The sequence below is a fragment of the Trichoplusia ni genome, chromosome 18, assembly GCF_003590095.1.
Source record: "Trichoplusia ni isolate ovarian cell line Hi5 chromosome 18, tn1, whole genome shotgun sequence".
Taxonomy (NCBI): domain Eukaryota; kingdom Metazoa; phylum Arthropoda; class Insecta; order Lepidoptera; family Noctuidae; genus Trichoplusia; species Trichoplusia ni.
Window position 1 is genome coordinate 5,703,318 of NC_039495.1, and position 21,204 is coordinate 5,724,521.

At 34.8% G+C, this 21,204-nt stretch overlaps 5 protein-coding genes across 6 annotated transcripts in view; 2 read left to right on the forward strand and 3 right to left on the reverse strand.

Moving 5' to 3' along the window:
• Nucleotides 1-575: 575 nt before the first annotated feature.
• Nucleotides 576-1,434, reverse strand: LOC113503176 (elongator complex protein 5). Its single transcript, XM_026885006.1, has one exon. It carries the CDS (start codon nt 1,422-1,424, stop codon nt 594-596), a length of 831 nt encoding a protein of 276 aa, XP_026740807.1. The 5' UTR covers nt 1,425-1,434; the 3' UTR covers nt 576-593.
• A 253-nt stretch (nt 1,435-1,687) lies between these two features.
• On the forward strand, nt 1,688-3,227 carry LOC113503174 (NAD-dependent protein deacylase Sirt4-like). Its single transcript, XM_026885003.1, has 4 exons — nt 1,688-2,070; nt 2,165-2,355; nt 2,465-2,692; nt 2,769-3,227. Exons 1-4 carry the CDS (start codon nt 1,902-1,904, stop codon nt 3,105-3,107), a joined length of 927 nt encoding a protein of 308 aa, XP_026740804.1. The 5' UTR covers nt 1,688-1,901; the 3' UTR covers nt 3,108-3,227.
• An 83-nt stretch (nt 3,228-3,310) lies between these two features.
• Nucleotides 3,311-9,060, reverse strand: LOC113503175 (serine/threonine-protein phosphatase 4 catalytic subunit). Its single transcript, XM_026885004.1, has 7 exons — nt 8,945-9,060; nt 8,642-8,819; nt 8,175-8,327; nt 7,808-7,926; nt 6,546-6,727; nt 5,456-5,645; nt 3,311-5,326 (listed from the first exon to the last, which is right to left on the reverse strand). The coding sequence occupies exons 2-7, from the start codon at nt 8,789-8,791 to the stop codon at nt 5,197-5,199; spliced, it is 924 nt and encodes a 307-aa protein (XP_026740805.1). The 5' UTR covers nt 8,792-8,819; nt 8,945-9,060; the 3' UTR covers nt 3,311-5,196.
• A 247-nt stretch (nt 9,061-9,307) lies between these two features.
• The window catches only part of LOC113503171 (flotillin-2), a 247,890-nt gene continuing 235,993 nt past the window's right edge, over nt 9,308-21,204 (forward strand). The window contains exon 1 of one of the 2 annotated variants that reach the window (XM_026884998.1): nt 9,308-9,471. In XM_026884998.1, the coding sequence (XP_026740799.1) occupies nt 9,423-9,471 (49 nt within the window). In that variant the 5' untranslated portion in view covers nt 9,308-9,422. The remainder of the gene's footprint in view (nt 9,472-21,204) is intronic. The other variant, XM_026884999.1, reaches the window with a different exon arrangement.
• LOC113503159 (glucose dehydrogenase [FAD, quinone]-like) lies at nt 12,355-20,664 on the reverse strand. Its single transcript, XM_026884980.1, has 5 exons — nt 18,715-20,664; nt 15,441-15,668; nt 15,031-15,163; nt 14,433-14,552; nt 12,355-14,212 (listed from the first exon to the last, which is right to left on the reverse strand). The coding sequence occupies exons 1-5, from the start codon at nt 18,992-18,994 to the stop codon at nt 12,973-12,975; spliced, it is 2,001 nt and encodes a 666-aa protein (XP_026740781.1). The 5' UTR covers nt 18,995-20,664; the 3' UTR covers nt 12,355-12,972.

The following is a 21,204-nucleotide window of genomic DNA, read 5'->3' on the forward strand; positions in this document are numbered from 1 at the left end:
CTCTAAACTTCCTACAAGTGGTGTAGTTACTGGGTTATTAGTTGACTAAGGTCATCAACAGTACCTAATCAGGGCCCCAATTCCGCTTTTTAGTAAAGCCGATAAATGAATGGAAATTGTATTAAAATATTACTCTTCACATTCTCTTAAGCATTTTGCAAATTAATTGCAATTAGTTGTTCCGCCTTTTTCTAGATTTAGTGTCAAACTTAAATTTTACCTCCATGAATTTATCGGCTATTGTAGATATGGGAATCTGGCACAGCAGTCAGTCTGGTTGTCTAGAAATTTGGCTATTGGCCACGGAAGTCGAAAAATTATTGATCATACCCACCTATTGTTTCATCGCTGTATGCTTATCATGAGGAATCATACAATAAGACAAAGTATGTCAAAAATTAGAGGTAATTACTAATGCAACTCACTAGAAATGTTAAGAAAAGGAGGGAGTAGTAAGTAGGTAGTTCCAGAACAAGACATTCTCCTTTTTATACAGTCGATTTCTCACAAACATTTTAGCTACTAAAAATGTTAAATGCACCAAATAAGTAAGTTTAAGTAAATAAAAAAAAACATTATGAGTAAAATTTTATTTATATATCAAGGTCTTCATCTGGGTCTTCTTCATCCCAATCATCAACAGCATCAGGTTCATAGTAAACTTTGCTCTCGCCTTCGTGTATCTTACTCATATAAGGAAGTTTCAAGTTATCCTTGTGAATCTTTTCAGACTGGTCTACTTCAATCTTGAAGGTAGTTAGATTTCCTGGTAACAGTTTTGGTGTCTCCTCCTCTTTCTTCTGTTCTTTTATGACAGGGGTGAACCTCAAACTTGAGCTCATATTGTCATATGTAATTAGTTCTTCGCTTTTTAGTACCTTACTACCCTTTTTCAATTTAACCCATACTTTTTGTGGATTTGTGTTGTCGTATGATATTATTGCATTAACCATATGATGTAAATGAGATTGTAGCTTGGCCGTGTGTAACATACAGTCCCTGTGTAACACTAAGATAAGCCTGTTTACATTTGGATCACTCTGTAGTCTTTTTAAACATTTTAAACTTTCATGCCAACCCATGTTAAGAGCCATTTGGTTAACAGAGTCTATAATTACTGAACACTTTGCACTTTTTTTGGACAAATCGCTATTAAATTCATCATGATAGTTGATATTGGAATGATGTTTTAAAACATTCCTCCAGAGGGTACTAGGCTGCTCATAACAAAATAAATTAACATGATCCTTTTCGTCTTTGATAAGTTCAATCAATAAGGGTAAAATATTTTTTGTAAGATCGTCTTCAATTAACACAAATGGAGCGGATTTTATTCGAAATAAAGTCATTGTTGCTATTTTTATTACGTCGCTTCCAAAATATAACCTAAAATGACAGATAGACGACAGAATCGACAGATGCATAGATGTGGATTTCTAACAGAACAGAAAAACATACAAACAAAACGATTTCAGTTGACGTTAATCTATAATTTATTAAAACTGTGACATAATAATGTAGCATTTAGTACCTAACGAAGGAATGGTTTGTTCTGAGTCCAAACTTAATGTTTTATAAATTGGTCCTACGAATCCAAGTTCTGCGTTAATAAATTAAACGTACCTTAGATGTCAAAATGCCTAATGTCCATGTCAGTCAATGACATTTAAATATTTAGATAATCTGATCTGCTTGCTCGTATGTTATTAAATTATTGTAGTTAAAACAAAATCGAATTTCCTTTACAATTAAATATAGTTTGTTTGTAACTTAACGTTGAAGTACAGTTAAAAAATATTTTTGCCTAACTATTTTCAAATCCCTACTATTTCCTGAATAGTATGTTTTTTATGTAATTTCTTATTCTTATAAAATCGGGCAGAAATAGCTCTAAGAATAAAATGTTGAAACATTTGAAATCAGTAAATGTAAGACAATTTAGTGCTCAAGTAGTATTCGTCCCGAAACATAAACCACCGAACGAAGAAGACTTTCATATTCTGAAAGATTTTTTGGACAAATCCAAACACATGCTTATTTTAACTGGTGCTGGTATCTCAACAGAATCTGGTAAGAGCTTTGAGGTATAAAAAAACATTTTGAGTGTCTCGAATATGCTTGCAAAGTTTTAATTAATTATAATAAATTATTCTTCTATTAACAGGTATACCTGACTACAGATCTGAGGAAGTTGGTTTATATGCACGTAGCAATCATAAGCCAATACAATACCAAGAGTTTGTAAAATATCCCAAGGTGCGGCAGAGATACTGGGCTAGAAACTTCATTGGTTGGGAAAGATTTAGTGCTGTGCAGCCTAATGTCACACATTTAGCCATAAGGGAGCTAGAAAAGGTAAAAAATATGCATCTATCAACAGTGTACCTTGCTTGATAGCAAAATCAGTCATGAAAAAATCTATTTACCACACCATTCACTCAACAAAATTCATTAAATTTCACAGGCTGGGAGAGTAACATCAATAGTAACACAAAATGTGGACCGCCTGCATCACAAGGCTGGTTCTCAAAATGTAATAGAACTTCATGGTACAGGGTACATTGTCAAATGTTTGAAGTGTCCTTATGAAATTAGTAGAGAGGATCTACAGGCAGAGCTTCTAAAGAATAATCCTGATATGCGGAGCAGCTTCACTATGATAAGACCTGATGGAGATGTGGAATTATCGAGAGTAGGTCTACACCTTTTCTCTTTGTTCAATAAGTAAGGTATCCAAGTACTCTACTAACACATAAATTATCTTTCAGGAACAGGTAGATAGCTTCAAAACACCACTTTGTCCAAAATGTGAGGGACCATTAAAACCAGATATAGTGTTTTTTGGTGACAATGTGCCAAAAGAGAGAGTGGAGCTTATAAGATCAAAAGTCTCCTCTAGTGATGCTGTATTTGTGTTGGGGTCTAGTCTCACTGTGTATTCAAGCTACAGAATAATATTGCAAGCCAAAGAGGAACAAAAGAAAATTGCCATTTTGAATATAGGACCGACTCGAGCTGATGACATAGTAGATATAAAAGTGTCTACAAAATGCGGAGACATATTACCTAAATTATGTAACTTGACAACCAAAAATCATAATTTATAGCGACAATTTGTAAATAATAATATACATAAAAATCATGTGATCAATTTAGCTACCTCATAAGTGTTAATTTTTGTTATGTAGTTGAAATTTATATTTTTCAAAAATAAAATACAAAAAAATGATGGCATTTCATTTTAATAATTAATAGTATAAAATGATGTAGGGATACAAACTGGATATAGTTTCTAATAAAAAAATGATAATTAACATTATAGCGAATTTATTATTTTCTGAAACAATGGGTTGAGTATAATTTGAGGTAAACATATTGAAAAGTTAATTTATTGGTACATTGGTTCCTAACTCTTTGTAAGAGGAGGTATTTGGCCATAGCCACTAAGTGTCGGAATAAGACTAAGTATGACCATACATACGACAGCATGGTCGAGAAGCCATGGCCAATTTTTATTACTTCCACAAGAATATCGTAGAGGTAATAAAAAATATTGCTAGCCATACTAAGCCTTCCTTCTTTCTAAGTAAATCTGATTTCGAGACACGTTTTAGTTATTCACCACATAGGTTATTGACCATATCTGAAGTACATTTTTAGAGAGTTGGTTTATCACATTAAGACAATAATGTTGAACTGGGGTTTTCACATAGGATTACACTTATTTTAGTAGATTTGATCAATAACATAATATGGTTCACAGTAACCAGCTTAGCAATAATAATTAAATAGAGATCACATCACTGTCATACCAAAATTGTTGTGAAACTCCTTACCATCACAATTTCTTATTCACAATGCCAGGTGCTCAATGAAACTAAAAATATTTTTAATTAATTCTCCCCTTTTTAATAATTAAAAATCATGTGTATAGAATATTAAGCATCGAATACATTTCTATTCTTTTGTCTTTGCACCTAAATGCTAATAAGTAGGTTGTTACAATGTGTAGTATTATCAAGAGGGAACTTGAATTTTAGGGAGATCTACGAAAATAAAGGAACTATCAAAAATGTCAGTGTACAATATACTATTTACTTATGCCATGTACCCAAAACTATTTTTATATAATGTGTTTGAGACTATCATAAAAAACTTGCAATTTGCACTAGATTTCTATATTCATTTGTAAAGATCATTAACAATATTTCTACATTTCGAAAACGTGTTAACTCTTGCATACATTATTATAATCTCCTTAATTTTACATAGTATTAATAACGGCAGTGTTGAATGACATCACATATGAACATACACGGCAGTAAGCACTAAAGGCCGACTTGTTACTTTATTCTTAGTTACTTGAATTATTTTAAGATACTACACATGTTACTATCTGACGACACAGCGAGGGGTCATTAGACCGATATCGATACGATCTTATCAGTCGCATGCACCGCACGCATCGCACGCGTGGCTCCTGGGCAGTGGACATGCTTCGAAAACTCAACACTCATCTTATCCTACACATTGTTCGACACACATTGACGTGTACTACATGTATCATTATTAATTATACTGCTTCATCAACTGTTCTCCTTCTAATTATAAAATTAAAGTATGTATTAACTTAATCAATGGCATAGTTAAAAATTGGTAAAATGCCATCTAACTTTGAATGGGACTTACAAAATCAATAGAAATGCCTGTTAATCAAAATATTGTTTTAAACATTCAATAACAATTGGATTAAATAACGCTAGGTCAAAGAATACGATATAAATTATTTGTCTGAGAAAAGGATTGAACTTAACTAATATTCAGTTGTAGAACTTGAAAGTTTGTACTAAACCATTGATTTAAAGTCCAAATTATCTTCAGAACGCCATTTTGCGTCTTCGCACCTTTTTGGTACATAACGAGGTATGGTGAGGGGTGGTTTGTTACACCCAAGGATCCATACCCGTCTGTGTGGGTGACTCGACGCCAGTAACTCACAGGGCGTACGAAGAAACAGCAAATGAATTAAACACATTCAATTACTTAAAATAAACACATTCAACTTACAATTCAACACCAGTCTTAAGATCACAATTAAATTATTTCCACATTGAAATGTTTTGTCACTACAGTAAAACAGTACATAATACTAGATGGGTCGCTCGTTCATGTGTCAATTGTCTATTGTATGCAACATTATAAGAAGTAATCGGCTTGTGGTTTCTTGGAGGGCACACCCCGCGACTCCTGCGGCGCAGCCTCGAATATTGTAAACTCTCGCTGAAGGTTCTCATTGAGCTCTAGTATAGCGGCGACGTTGCCGCATCTGTAACGAACGGAAATAATGCCGTCAACAGAACTGGTCTTCCAACATATCTCATTTTAGGAAGAGGTTATTCCAAATTCTTAATTATGAAACACGCCAAATTGGAACTAAAATAAAATAAAAAAGTACCTGTAACAGTAGTTAGGCGCAGACCACACAGTGAGGACAGTCTCATTGAAATGCCACTTGTAGCCTTCCATGACGAGCTGGTGAGCGCGGCAGATCATGTCGATGTCGTTGGACACGTTGAACTGCGCCACCACGTCCGACCCGAACAGGTAGCCGGCGCCGCGCGGCGACACACCCCAGCCCTGTGTGTCTAGGAATTAAAAATACATACATGTATAGATGTAGTTGTTCAAATTGTTTGGTAAATTCAAGCATATAATGGCATTTGCATCTAAAGGACACATTTTGCTCAGTGGCCTATTTAAATACGGCCTAAAGTATTCACAGTGGTGAAATTAGATCATGTTATCGATCGAGTGAATCAATATGCATTATTTTAAGTTTTAATATGTATTTTTTTATTACATTTGCATCAAATTTACTCTAGTAGATCACAGGTGCCGAGTCTTTGCATACACAACTATTTATTTTGAAATAGTAGAGATTATTGTTTTTGCCCTTGTTATTAAAGCCTTATTAATACCTTCTTAATAAAGCCTTGATGTAAAATTTTAGTTTAACTTTAATACTGAAACGCCTATACTTTTTTATAAATTAAAAAATATGCAAATGTTGTGTTTAATCTATGAAACAGCAAGTGTGCTTCGTGTGGGTAAGGTCATTGACTTTCCATTTTACACCTGCCATTCTGAAATCATGCAATTAATATTTCATGAGATGTCTGTATCAAAAAATGATTTTCCTGTGTACCTCATAGTGGTCCTGAGGCTCAGCAGATTTCATTATTCAGTATCATATTGCATACATACAACATACAAGCATTTTTTATTTACATCATTGCACCTGGTTTTACAAAATTCTGGTGACAAAACATATTTCTTTTAAAGACAAAATTCTTGTTTGTATCTATGTTTTCATAACTACATTTTGAATATTTTCTGACATTTGTTATTGGGTTAGAATTATGGAGCCATTTTATCCCGGCCATTTCTTCGGAAAGAATTTTGGAACACCGCATCTAGATTCCGTAGGCCTCAAAACGGCCTTTTTGCGATAAAACCTTTTTTGGCTATTTAGAATGTTGTCTAACCTTCAGGGTCGCTCCACAGCAGGTCGCACATGGGTCCGTCGTGAGGAACCTCCTGCTTGCGGTCAATGGTTCTGATCTGGTCTAGCGTCTGTATCGAGGGACTGAGGCCACCGTGCACGCAGAATATCCTACCATCGATGATCGCCGACAGTGACAGGTAGTCAAAGATTTCTGTGCAATACCTGTATCAGATTATAATGTAAAAGTACGTAAGATGCAAGATGAAATATTTCGTTAAAATTTTCGTAATTAATTTGCGTGTTAATACCAAAAAGACAATGCCTACCCTGAGAAACTCAAATATTATAGTTACATAATAATTACTGTCCATACTAATAGAATAATCACAATCTAATGTCTATTTGCAATAGGGTAATTGACGAAAAAAAAAACCGTGTCCATCAGACAAATGGTTTCCAAAAGTTTTGGAAACCATTTTTTGCATCTCTTAAATCAAACATTAGGTAAATACAGTGATTTAAAATCTCATGTAATGTTTACGAGCAAGAGATGTTTAAGCTCCCACTACCTTTCAGCATCTTAAGTGCTTTTAATCTTCCTTACTTTTTAATGATATGACCAAATAAATTTTTTGAAAATCTGTCTGGCAAACTACACAGATTTATATTTTTGGATTAAGTCACATACTCTATTCACATGTAGTCCACATACAAGTGATAAGTGAGATTATTGTATTTATTATTATTTAAACATTGTATCACCTTATCTATCTTATACTTGAATTTAAACAGTGACACACTGTAAATAAATGATGCTAATGATGACAACCTTTAGTAGATATGTGGCTAATTAGAATATTAGTTTTAGTCCAAGGCTATACACATTGTCTAGCCAAAAAAACTTATTGCCAACATTACATGGAATCTATCTCAATATTTAAGGTCTACTCTACAGAGTCTATAGTCTGTAGACCTAGACTTTTTAAAGCAGTTTTGATCTCAGTACTCTGTAATACTAAGATCAATACTACTAGTGGTTTCTTAGGTTTACGCGAATTTTAGACATTGAAGTGAAACTACTTTTACAGGTTTTATCGCGGTTTAATTTTTGATTTTAGTTCCCGACGTTTTGACACCTTTGCAGGTATCATGGTCACGGGCAGACTGGCCATTACCATGATACCCGCGATAAAATCCGTAAAAGTAGTTTCACTTCAATCAATACTGCTTAGGTAGCTTAAGTTAGTTCTAAAGGGCACATTTTTCTAAGCTGATATTATTTTGATTTGTTATAAGACTTACCTCCATACAGTTATAGATCCATATTTCCTGAGACACTCGTCATAGAAGCCGTATACCTGTGTTATCTGTCTTGACTCATGATTACCTCTAATAAGTGTGATGCGGTCTGGGTAGCGAACCTGTAAAGGTTATCCTTTTAGTATGCTTAACCAACTCATGGAACATTTTAGGATTCACAAACTGTTTATGTATACAACTATGACAATCTACAGATGTGCATATTGACTCAGCAAAAGTAAACTCAATTGGCTAGCATTAAAAGATATCAAACAGGTTGTTGTAACAAGTGTCAATGGCCTACATTAGATACACATATAGAACATAGATGTTTTCACATTTAAAGCTTAAAATTTCATAATAAACTCACCTTTAATGCAAGTAATAGTAAGAAAGTTTCCACTGAATAAAATCCTCGGTCTACAAAATCACCCATAAATAAATAGTTGGTCTCAGGAACATCACCACCAACTTTGAATAACTCTTTCAGATCATAAAATTGCCCATGAATGTCACCACACACCTGAGAACATACAATTTTTTGAAATGAACATAAGGTTAGTGCTTTGTTCAGTGTTTCTATTGTTTTTTAACTGTACCGCAATTAATGTATGTAATCTTTTAGCAATGATAGATACAAAGATCTAGCCAATTTTGTAGAAGCTGACCCACAAATGATAGAATACTCAAACGGAAGATTATAGTAAGAGTACATTTAAAGGGCCATAATACAATGTTTTTATTGCGGTGTAGTGTCATTTACTTCATCGTACGATTTTTCAAAACTAAGTTATTCTGGTAGTAGCATAATTACAGAGATATGTGAAACATAATTACCGTAACAGGAGAATCTACCCGCTGGACATTGCTCTCTTCGACAAGTATTTCGCGGGCCTTGGCACACAGCGCTTTAACCTCGGCCTCCATTATTATCTCGCATCTTTTGAGCTGCTCTATTTGACGATCAAGATCACTTGTGTCAGACATATTTCTAAATAAAATGACCACGCTTTAACTGTGAAGTAAAAAAATTGTGGGTTGAAAGCTGATTTGATTACATGACATGAGTGATAACATCAATATCAGGCATTGCGAGCAGTTTGAAATGCTTGCAATATTAAGTACATAAAAGACACTTACAATTTAAATACACTTAATGTTAAGTTTGCTTTTGGTTATTTCGCATCTACAGTACAAATTCTTTCAACAAACAATCACAATGCGTCCGCCATTACAACGTTAAATCCATAGTGGTGAATTGTCTCTGCAATCTGCATGGACTTTTAGATGTTACTCAAAACATCTTAGTCGATTATTTAAATATTTTGTTTTCTATCTTTGTTTGCGAAAATATCTTTTGTTGGATTGGTTGAATCAATGTTTTTACTTTTCAAGAATCAGAAACATGAAACCCATGTTCCGTATTTTAAAATTGACCTACCAATGTTTTTGTTTAGTTTGATAAAAACCTGGCAACAAAACCGGCATTTCTCTTAATGAAAGTGAAGGTGTTGTTTATGGTTGTTTGTTGTATTTATTGATCTAACGTCGGTTGTTTTTATTTCGTTACGTGAAAATTTGTGTTGTTTTGTGAATTTTCTGGTGATTTGTGAAAAACATGGGCAATATACACACCGTGGGGCCGAACGAGGCGCTGATAGTTTCAGGTACACACAATTAATTTTAATAAACATTATTTCCTCGTTGTTTTTGTTAAGTTTTGCGGTGTTTTTGTAGTGTTGTTTGAAAATCAACTATTGCAGTTGTGTGATAATGAAAAAATAGTGTTAGACGCGCAATTTCAATCAAATTATCATATTTTTGAGACACTGATAAGAAAGTAACCTCTTATCTGAGATAACAGCTATTGAATATAAACATTTATTTACATCCACTGAGATTGGATGTGCAATGAAGATAATTATTATTATCTACGTGCTTTTTATATGGTACCACAATACACTGATCTAAAGGTGTGCAATATTATCATACCTACCATTAGGTCAACGCCCAAAAAACACTTGGTACTTATTAGATAACTGACCTTCAATAATAATCTTCTCTATGACAGCGCTTGCGCATAATTTTGTGCATAAAATAAACAATACAAACTAAACTTGATATTACACCTATGTACTTAATTATAGGTTTAGTAATTGAATGTTGACAATTTTAGTTAATAGATTCTAATATTTATATAAACTGTGTAGGTACTTATTTCTTATTCTTTACATTAAAATATTCTTGCAGGAACATTATTCTTGATACACGGTAGATACGAGATATTTTTCCTTGTATGTCAAAAGTCCAGACTTGAATTACAAGGATAGCAGGCCGTGACGTCATTCTTTAATGACGATAGGTGTGACCATTTGATTGGCGTCGCTAATTAGAAACACACTCAACTATTGTTACTATAAAGTTCCTTATTGAAAACATTTGTGAATGTTTCTTAGTAGATACTTAGTACCTCAGAAAATACCAATAAGTAGCCTAAAATATTTTACTACTTAACATATTCTAAAATTTGCATATTGAGACAATTATATGCATTCAAATATCACAGCTATCTGTATCTTTCTATCATAAAACGATTGAAGTAGTTTTCGACCTACAAACATTTAAACTACCTACGTGTTTCCGCTACTCCATATTTGTGACACATACATGCCGGGAATTCCCGAATAACTGTTCTGTGATAACAAACGCATAACTTGTGGTTTTAAATTGAGACATATTATAACTAATTAACTCTTATTATAGTTACACTATTTACACACAACATCAAGTTATCAAAAATTATTTTGTATCTTTTTTTCTGAGATGCAAAATATTGTGTGTAATATTATGGTCTATTAATAGTCTCTGATCGTGATGTTATCTCAAACCGGCATCTATTTTTCCTCGACTACATTCAGGAAAATCGACTTCGTTCTCCTCAAACCACTTGAGATTAATTTGACGCAAGCTACGTCGTAAAACGCATATAAAAGTATTTTTGTTCACGATCGATTCGGCGCTTTAAGCAGGTTGAGTCAAAAGGAAACAAACATTACTATTATGGTATTTTACGCCATTATTATTATGGCGTTGATAAAATCGTCCGTAGACCCCAGACCCGGCTTTATTCTTCTTTCAACGTGTTTAAAAATTGATATTAATTTGACTTCCTAAATGGATTATAGGTAGAATGTATTATCCTGGTTAAAAACTATCTGTGTATCAAGTTTCGTCGAAATCCGAAAGAATAACAAACATACACACTTTCGCGTTTATAATTAGTTAGTAGGATGGCGATATAACTGGGCCCCGATTTCGCTATTTACAATTGCCGATAAATGAATGGAAATTGTATTAAATTTCACACTATTCGTATTCTCCTAAGCATTTTGCCAACACAATAATTGGAAATTTAATGTATTTAAAATTCCATTCTCCGGCAATTGTAAATAGGTGAATTAGTGCCCCTCTTTTTTTCAAATTGTACGTAATTATCAGACGGTTAAATCGTTCCCAGCGTCGGAATTTTTCTATCTAAATATGCTAAGATGTGAATGCAGTGAATATATTAAGTCTATGTCTATTATGTATATTACGTCAATGAACCGATACCTTATCTTATCAAGTGCTCGTGTACTTAACTGGACAGGTGTTTGTAATCAGCGAAAGTTTATCCATTGATCGGAAACACTCTTACTCTCATGTACAGCTAGATAACAATTAGTATGACTAAAAAAGAATAATATGCAAAATATCAATTTAGAAGACGAAGTTTTTCTAAGGACTTTTGGTTATTGCTACTGTTCTGAAAGGCGAGAATAAAGTTAGGTTGGGGCTTAGCTATTAGAATCCTATTTAGAGTATTATTAGTATTAGAGTCCTATCTAGAATCATTATTTATTTACCTTGAACTGTCCCTGGGTCTTGGATTGCTACATAACATAGTATCAAATATCAATACAAATACATCGCATACCGTAGTCACAATTGAAAATTTATAGGAAACACGTTCCAAGTGACATGAATCAATTAGCGTAAGTGCTCTGGAAATATAAATTTTAGAGTCCCTGTGTAATGGTACCAACTACCTATCGCTGAGAACATCAGCACCTAACTGCCCAACAACAGATTTAGGCCATATTTATTTTTCTATCACAATTACTATTGTTATCACTACGCGCAATATTACAGAGTGTTTTGCAGTATTCTAATGATACTTAATGTTATAAGTATTTCCCTTGAACACTTTATATCTACATTTTTCCTGTATGAAGCGGAAATTATAGTTATTTCACTGTTATACTGGTACCAACGTTCCGTAGTTGGAACAATTTTTTTATTTATTCTTTTGGATTATAAGTATTATTTTTTAGTGTTACGGTACGAAGTCCATTACAAATTAAAATGGGTTCTGGAGGTCAAATGTAGTAGCTTCTGGTAAAAGCATTATTCAACCGATGGAAAGGATACCGTTCCCGATATACATAGCTTGGGATAAGGCCAGGCAGAAGTTTTAGTTAGTTAGTTTAAGTTGTATTTTAGAAAAAAAGTCGCCGTTTGAACAAGTCTGTACTTCCAAATACTAAATGTGTCGGGCACGACAAATTTTCCGAAAATTGCAAAAGGCATTATACATAAAGGGTTCTTTTACAATAAACATACCCTGTCTTCTATCTTTCTTCATTTTTGAGCGACTGTTCAACACCACTTCTTATTACTTTAATTTATTCTCATTGTATACTTACACTTATAACCAGGTGATCCATATCAGTACCACAGATTAGCTGCGATTATATAGTGACAAGTTATAATAATACATTATCTGACTATTGAACATAATATCATCCTAGTTATCGTACAAAATAATCTAGTTATCAGCGCGTACTTTATGATTATGAAATAACATGTAGGTATTGTGTACATTCTTCAGGCGGCAATATGGATTTCTTTGCGTTTAACAGTTCATGGTTGTTATCAAATAGATAAGATTTGGGGCGGAATTCAATGAAACAAAATTACGGAAGCAATTACGTATTAAATACTTAAATATAAACTTAATAATAGTCAATTAAATTAACATTATCCTAACGACCAGTCAAGTACTTAATCAAGATATCATTTGGCATCGTTGATAAAACAATTTACATTCTGAAAGTCAAAGTGTGCGTTCAATATAAATTCCAACTTCTTTTGATCATATCTGCAGCTTTTTCCCCAATCATGATGGCTGGCGCGTTAGTGTGCGCGACTATCGTCCTCGGGATTATACTACTGTCGACCACTCGCAAATTACTAATGCCATGTACTCTAAGCTCAGGGTCCACCACTGCCTCGGGATCAGACCGAGGCCCCATCTTACACGTAGCAATCTGGTGATGAAGGGTGGCAGTTATGGACCTCACAGCACATTCCCAGTAGCCATCGCTGTCGAACTCGTGTTCCAAACAGTTGGGGAACTTTTTCCGATACAGTTTAGCTCCATACTTTCTGAACGGTGGTGTGTCCACGAGTTTGATGATGTATCGTATCGCTGCCACCATTGTATCCACATCTTTCTTGTGAGTCAAGTAATTGCCGAACAGACTTGGTTGTTTGTAGGGGTCAATAGATTGTAGTTTTAAATAACCTTTCGATTTTGGATGTAGAAGCATGAATAGTACTGTAAAAGATTCGACCCCTTCGACTGGTTTGTAAACATCGTTATAAAGCCAATCGGCGAGGCGGATTCCTTTTGCTACGATGTCTCCTTCGTCAGATGCTAGTGATGCACAAGAGCCCAGCAGTTCTATGTCTGGGTAGTCCCCTATTTCGTCAGATACGTTAGTCTTAATGTATCCGATAGTTTCCACTCCGGCTAAGGAAGACATGGGCCCGTCACCGTACTGTTGATATTGCAATATATTTTGAATCGTAGATATTTTCCTTTCGACTAAGGTTAACTTTGTTTGGTTTAAAGTGAAAACTAAACCAGGGAACGAAATGTGATCATATAGAGTTTCGCCTACTTTTAGGTCTTGTATCACAGGAATACCAAAAGATTGTAATTGCTTTTTGGGTCCTACACCCGATAACATGAGTAAATGTGGTGATTCTATAGGACCAGCTGATAGTATAACCTCTTTATTAGCCCTGATCTGGTACACTCGTCCATTTTTGTGGAACTCTACTCCGACAGCCATCTTATTTGAAGGATCGATAATAACTTTAGTGGCTCTAGTCGTAGTAAGAATGTGTAGATTTTTCCTTTTCTTATTATTGTGAAGAAACGCTTTGGCACTGCTGGCACGCTGCCCGCGCTGTAAAGTTGCCTGGATATAGCTGAATCCAAATGCGTCTGGGGTATTATAATCTACTCGGCGGTGACCGTATAATTTAGCTGCATCCAGGAAAGCTTTTGAAAGCTTTGATCTGTAATTTAATTAAAATAGCTCAATTATAAAAAATAAACAAAAAGTAAGCTTCATCATTTAGAGATAATTAAAAATAAATGATATTTTTTACAGACTATACAAAGAAGTATAACTAATTCTATAATAGTATGTATATTTAACATAAATGTATATTATAAGAGTGGGTATACGTTTGCAATGAATTGGTTGGATATAAGTAAGTCTTGTTATATTATTACCTAAATGGTATATCCTCGACGGACAGTTCTCCGTCGCGTCCGTGCCACGGCGAGTTCTTCAGACCTTTCAGGTTGGCCCGTTCGTGTTTAATGTAGTACTGCGTCACTTCGTTGTACGACCTGCAATTGAAAAAAAAGAATACAGATGAATTGAGAAACTCGTCCTTTTTGAAGTTAGTTGAATTTAACACGCCTTTATTATCATGTTTTGAACGCTCAAATGTACTGCCCAGCAGCATTTTGCTTCTTGTCATTTCAAAATAGTTTTCGCGCTAAGAACTTTGAGTACTAGCTAGCGCGGAGCTTTTAATCGGTATTAAGCAATATATGTTCAGTTTCCCATTATTCCCTAACTGAATAATTGCTACAGAAAAGTTTGACAAAAAAGAGGTTCTAAGCAAAGTTACATCATATTATACGTTAGTTACGAAAAAAATCCTATAAATCTGCAAAGGAACATTTCCTTTTCTATAAGTTAAGTTACTTTGGGTTGTCAGTTCAAAAGATATGAGCGATTCTGTCTGTATCGTCACTTGGAGAAATGTAACTTGGCTATAATTGATATTACAAAGGCTAGTATCTAACGATCATATCTTACCATCCATAGTTCCCCGCGGCGGCGATTCTGTTCCAATCCTCCTCCAAGCCTCTGGTGTAGATCATGTAGTTGACTACACTAGTCCCGCCCACCGCCTTCCCTCGCGGCCAGAAACATTTCCCATCCACCATCCCTGAAATCATAGAACACACAGAATTGTTACTGGTTCAGGTACGTAGCATTCTTTTTTATATTTTACATAATCATAAAAACTACTTAACTTTTCTTCGGTATCAATTATTTATGTGTCTAATGGATCTACTCATTAATGTTCACATGTTGTAAGTCCCGATTGCAAGTAGGAGTAGAAAGTAGTAGTAGGCGTTTGTTGTTCCTTGGATGTGGATCCCTATCAAAATGTTAACTATTGAACAAAACTTTCAAACAAAACCTTCTAAAAAAGGATTTACCAGTGCAGACATTAGGTTCATATTCCATGACGTAGGGCCACACGTATCCAGTCTGCTGCAGCAGCGGCGCCAGTATAGGCACGTCGGTGAGGATGGACTCTCCCTGGCCGGCCTCCAACAGCAGCACTGATGCTCTGCCGCCGGCGCTTAGGCGGGAAGCCAGCACGCTGCCCGCTGAACCGGCTCCGACGATGATGAAGTCGTATTCCGCCAGGGGTCCCTTGAAACCTGCGGAAATGATCATGAATATGATGAATAAATGATATAACCATCCTATGAAATGTTTCCCAGTGGATAACGGCCTCCTATGACAGACATGCATGCAGCGCCAATCTGTACATTTTAAGATACTTGGCGCTACAATTGTGACGTCATTATCACCACTGTATAAAGAAGTAAGAGGATTCATGTCCAAAATCGTGAGAGCTCTCTTTCATTACGCCTTTTTCACTTGTAATGCTATTTTAGACTTAAATGGACAATAAAATAATATTCTTATCTTCGTCACCAAGTTACCCAATATTGTAGTGAAACCGGTTCAGTAATAATTACCCTCATTCTAACGCAGTCCGGAAAAAATCCGCAAATTGCAATTTCATATTCCTAAATCCTTCGGAATTTTTAATTTAGGTAGTATGTGGTTTAATTGGTTTTCCTCAAAGTAATTTCGTATGTTTTTGTTTTGAGTTTTTATAAATGTGTGTGTCGTCATATTACACAAAATATAGTTTTTTTTTACAATTATTGAAATATTACTTTACTACGAATTATTTAGTATGATCCCTTTAATTTAAATTATGTAATTAGTGCCAATGAAAATCAATAGCTAGTACTACTGTTAGCACCATAATAGTGTGACACAAATAATTATGACATGAAATAAACTATAGGAACCCGAGTTCTTGATCACTTTTGTTTAAAATTAACTCACGGAAGTTTGTTATTTTTTTTATACCTCAGAACATTTCGATCAGGAACTATATTGTATAAATTAGTGTTTTTATTTAGTAGATACATACTTCCTAATCAAACGCCTAATTTACATTTTTTTATTTATTTCAACCTTCGTCAAATTATCGTCTCTTCTAATATATGCACAGAACAGGTTTATACTAAAAAACTGACTTATTGTATGTCAGTGTCCGAGTTCTTTTGAAAATGTTATTTTTGAAATACCTCAGACTGGTTTTCTATTTATAGAACTAATGCTGCTTAAAATTTTGCTTGATTATTTCCATTTCTATTTTTCTAAACACAGCAGTCATCACAATTTAATGTTAAGGTGAGGTGATGAACATGAACTTAAGGTAAAGATATAAATTATGGAACGCATCATAATGACTGTAGCTGAATATGAGAGATGCGGTGGTAAGGACATAATATCTCCGCTCCTTAGCCTTGCCTCATAAATCCTCATCGCGAGATAGTTGAACGTTTTAGACAGATGATGTATTATAAATACCATTTATATTGACACTACGTTTGCTAATGATTCTTATTCGTATAAAATACTAAATAGCTTAAGCAACGGTTGTTATGGGCATAAATGTGTGTAGGTGACTTAATAACCTGGTCACAGAACCGATTTCCTTGTCTTTAGCCCATTGGTGCAAAACTCTCGTGTGTCGCTAGTCCGACTCGCACATGTCCGGTGATATTTCACTTCCACCTTGTCCCTAAAATTTTGGTGTAAGAGCAATATATGTTGTCTTTTACACTCATCTCTTCACTTTGTCATAATATCATCACGCTAAAGTTCATCCATCTCTTTCTGCCTTCCTCTGTGTGTATATCACTATCATTCTAATTAAATTCACTCACATAAACAACACCTCTCATTAATAGTTGTCATTAGAACAATCATGGATGAATATGTCATAATATGCATTACGCACATGTCCTCCACAACTCACAAAGTTTATATTATATTTAATTGCTCCTTATTACTTTGTATAAACTTGTGATATACATTGACTTCCTTGATTCTTTTACTAGTGCGTTTTCAAGGGTATTTCTGGTACGCATAATATAATATTCACGTGTAACTTTTTGAACACGTTTTGTGACTAATTATTTTTATGTGTGTTTATTTAAACCAGTTATATTTAAAATATAATGTGAGAGATGATACTTTTATGATGGTCTGCCATGCGTAAGGTAAAGACTGGTTAATGGCGAGTCAGACTGGCTATACTGAGGGATCCATTTAGAAACATGAATTTGAGGGTACCCTCTAATTAATTTATGACCTATCAAATTTATGACTCTTACAACCGTCGGTTCACCCCGATTTTTATTATTTTTTTATAGCGGGAATAGAAATAAATCTGAAAATTTCCAATGCCTAGCTATTACGGTTCTGGAAATACAGCCTGATGACCGACGGTCGGACAGACAGCGGGGCCTCAGCAATGGCTCCGTTGACCCTTCGGGTACGGTACCCTAAAAATGATAATCAGACACAGCTAAAACAGGTTTTCTGTTTGATATTCGGATAATAAGTATATGGATAAATTATGATAGAATAATATTCAGAATAACAATGTAACACTTCGTTTCTGATAAAGATGCTTGGCTGGTACATCCATAAAAAAGGAATATGTACCAGTGATACGGAGAGCCATGGAGACAGACATCAAACTCCAAGACCAAGTCCCTAATGTGGATACCCAATAACGAACCAAAGTTTGAGACGGGTCGATAACATAGTAAAGGGCCGTAGAAATTGGCACGAGAAAGGGGAGGCCTATGCCCAGCAGTGGGAAGACAAAGGCTGTGGATGATGATGATGATGATGACGAGGATCATGCCCCAATTCTTACCGAAATGGTAAAATATAATTTCATTTGTGGACATACTTAATAGAAGTCATAAAATGTATGCGTCTATAATAATTGTGATTATTTCGCATATTAACCTACTTCTAACTCAAGATCAAGTTCATTGACGCTTCTATTATTATTTACTGTTAGCTCACCAATTAATACCACGGACTTGCGAAACCGAGTTTGGACAAAAACAAACTACGGTTATTGACATACATAATGACCGCTGTTTACAAAGTGTACCTTTTTGATTTTTTTTTTTGGTATTATCACATTTATCACATCACCAAGTACATTAATCCTCTTGACGTCCTAAAGATGTCAGGAATGTACCTTTCTTACTGAAAAGATACAACAAGGATAAAATAAATAACACTCTTCCTCTTTGCTAATATTTTACACATATTAAAAACTGTCCCTACATAATAATTAAAACATGGAACACTCACCCTTGGGTAGATCATACTGGTCAGTGAAACTCGAGAACAGATCCGGTTTATCTTTAGTCAGAGGCAGAATCTTTGAGCTCATCATTGCATCTAGAACCCTGCTCTTCATAGGAGAATCGTTCAGTCTTCCAGATCGAAACACGTTCTCGCCGCAGTAGCCCCGGCATTCCCAGGATCTCGCGTAATCCTCCTCATCAACAGTCACAGTCGCTTCATCGTACTCTGAAGCCGAAATCTTAACAATTAAAAAAATAAATATAAATAAATTAATGTTCCACATGGTTCATAGAACGAGCCTGTTCTTGGCCGTGATCAACTTTGTTCTGAGCTCTGCTTGCGATTTAGATGTTTGCATCAACCGGTTTAACTGTTTATAATATTTTTTTTATTTCCTGAATTAAATTTGTATTAGAACTTTGAACTTGAATTGGGTTGAGCCAGAGTACTACTTATACTCGTCACGGCGTTATTCCGACTGAACGTAAGTTTTGGAAAAAAATCTCGTTTACCAAAATATAATACAGAGCAAGGTTATTGGGCCAAAATTATGTATGTTGAGTTGCAAAAGCCTTAACTGTTGTCAATAATGTTATACAATCCCTGCAATACTGGGTGGAAATATTTTTTATGATATCAAAATTGGAAGGTTTGAAAGTATACTGGCAAGTTGGCTTTATAGCTTTACAACAGAAAGATGTAAATAACCTGTTTAATAGTTCCAAAATGTGGTGTATCTTTAATTTTAAGCATATTCTAACAAATTCCCTTAAGAAATAAATAATTTGAGTTTTCATTTTTGTCTCTGGTTATTTATTGGTTGGAAGATAAGAGCGCACTTAAGAGATCGAGAGATCATTCCATGTTTTCAGTCTGCATTACAGGAGATTTTAATTTTATCAATCAGTTTGATGAATTGTGAAATTATTTACTTATAAGCACCTGAATGATTGCAAAGGAAACTTTGTGTGCGTCAGTAAGCCTAAATGAAACAGGTCAGATGAAATGATTTTTGTAATGAAATAAGTTGAGTTACGTAAGGCCCGCATGCAGTATGCAGTCGAGCGATATGCAACTGTCAAGCTGGTTTAATACTTATTTTTTACGAGCCATTACTGTCTCACTTTAGAGAAAAGGTCTCCCTTCCCTACCTTCTACTTATTTGTTTATATGGCTTTTTGACGTCAATTTCGCAAAGCGAATTCTTTCTGCTCGGATAGCCGGGTGGTTGTGGTCACCAATCCTGAGTCTCGGTGTATTTGTCATGTGACTTGAATGTTAGTAAAACCCCTAGCGGTACAAGGACCAAATTCCTTACTGCTTTACCAGACCTATTATTTAAATAAAAAAATTTGTCTAAGCCTGTCGTGCGGGTTTTTCTGCTCTCTGAAAGCTACCGTGTAGATGAACAATTGCATGCATGTATTCGTAGATTATTTAAGATGAACAAATGAACGAATCGGATTCCTTTTATAGAAGGAATAGAAGTCATCATACCGTTTTAGACCCCACATGGGACAAAATTTTGGATCTACGTTTTTGTATGTTTTGTATACACATATATAACTGTTTAAAATCTTGTAAATGTCTAAGGTTAGTTAATCACTGCATTTTTGTTTTTGTGGGGTGGTTGACTTCTTACTGTATTATAAGTACTAATGTATGCACCCAAAGTCACTTTGTACCTTTTTTATCAGTAAAACTTGATCAGACTGGTCCCGTAAATTCGTACACTGCAGTTCTCCGGCATGCGCGGTGAGAGTGCCGATGGGTCCGTCGACCCACCGTAATCTGATTCAAGATTTTGATAAAAACGAGTTGACCGGTGTGCACAGAATAAAATGAACGACCTGAGACGTTCACAGAGTGAAATATATATACCCTGACTTTGATGAAGTGTTTTTTAACTGACTTCAAAAGGGTGGTTCTAAATTCATTTATAATAGAACTAGCTGTTGCCCGCGACTTCGTCCCCGTGGGTAGAAGATATAAGTTATGATTTATACTTGCCCTGTTCTTTCACATTTTCCATTGTATCTTCGCTCCTATTAGTCGCAGCGTGATGGTTTATAGCCTAAAGCCTTCCTCGATGAATGGTCTATTCAACACAAAGAATTTTACAATTTGGACCAGTAGTTCCTGAGATTAGTGCGTTCAAACAAACAAACAAACTCTTCAGCTTTATATATTAGTATAGATTAATAAGATATACAAAAGATTTAAGCTACCCAATTTACGGTAAATGTGTAAAAGCCTTAATACTGTTACTATTAAATTAGGTTAGTTGGTATCAATAAAATAAACGGTACTTAAGCTTGTAAATGGCCTAGCGCTGTAGTCATCAACCGCAAAAAATCAAAACTTGTCTTTTAAATAATGTTACATAATATAAGTTTATTTTCCACTAAGGATGTGTGTGGATGTAAAGGTATTCGTCTTTTTAAGTACATACTTACCAACCTACATTACAAAACAGTTGTAATCTTTGTGTTT

Coding starts and splice junctions, on each gene's coding strand:
- LOC113503159 (XM_026884980.1), bottom strand. CDS start 18,994: ATGTGGAACATTAATTTATTTATATTTATTTTTTTAATTGTTAAGATT. Junction 15,669..18,714: donor CCAGTATGATCTACCCAAGG/GTGAGTGTTCCA, acceptor TCATTTCCGCAG/GTTTCAAGGGACCCCTGGCG. Junction 15,164..15,440: donor TGAACCTAATGTCTGCACTG/GTAAATCCTTTT, acceptor CTATGATTTCAG/GGATGGTGGATGGGAAATGT.
- LOC113503176 (XM_026885006.1), bottom strand. CDS start 1,424: ATGCATCTGTCGATTCTGTCGTCTATCTGTCATTTTAGGTTATATTTT.
- LOC113503174 (XM_026885003.1), top strand. CDS start 1,902: ATGTTGAAACATTTGAAATCAGTAAATGTAAGACAATTTAGTGCTCAA. Junction 2,071..2,164: donor TGGTATCTCAACAGAATCTG/GTAAGAGCTTTG, acceptor TTCTATTAACAG/GTATACCTGACTACAGATCT. Junction 2,693..2,768: donor GAGATGTGGAATTATCGAGA/GTAGGTCTACAC, acceptor ATTATCTTTCAG/GAACAGGTAGATAGCTTCAA.
- LOC113503175 (XM_026885004.1), bottom strand. CDS start 8,791: ATGTCTGACACAAGTGATCTTGATCGTCAAATAGAGCAGCTCAAAAGA. Junction 8,328..8,641: donor GGGTAGATTCTCCTGTTACG/GTAATTATGTTT, acceptor GTATGTTCTCAG/GTGTGTGGTGACATTCATGG. Junction 7,927..8,174: donor TACTATTACTTGCATTAAAG/GTGAGTTTATTA, acceptor TAACCTTTACAG/GTTCGCTACCCAGACCGCAT.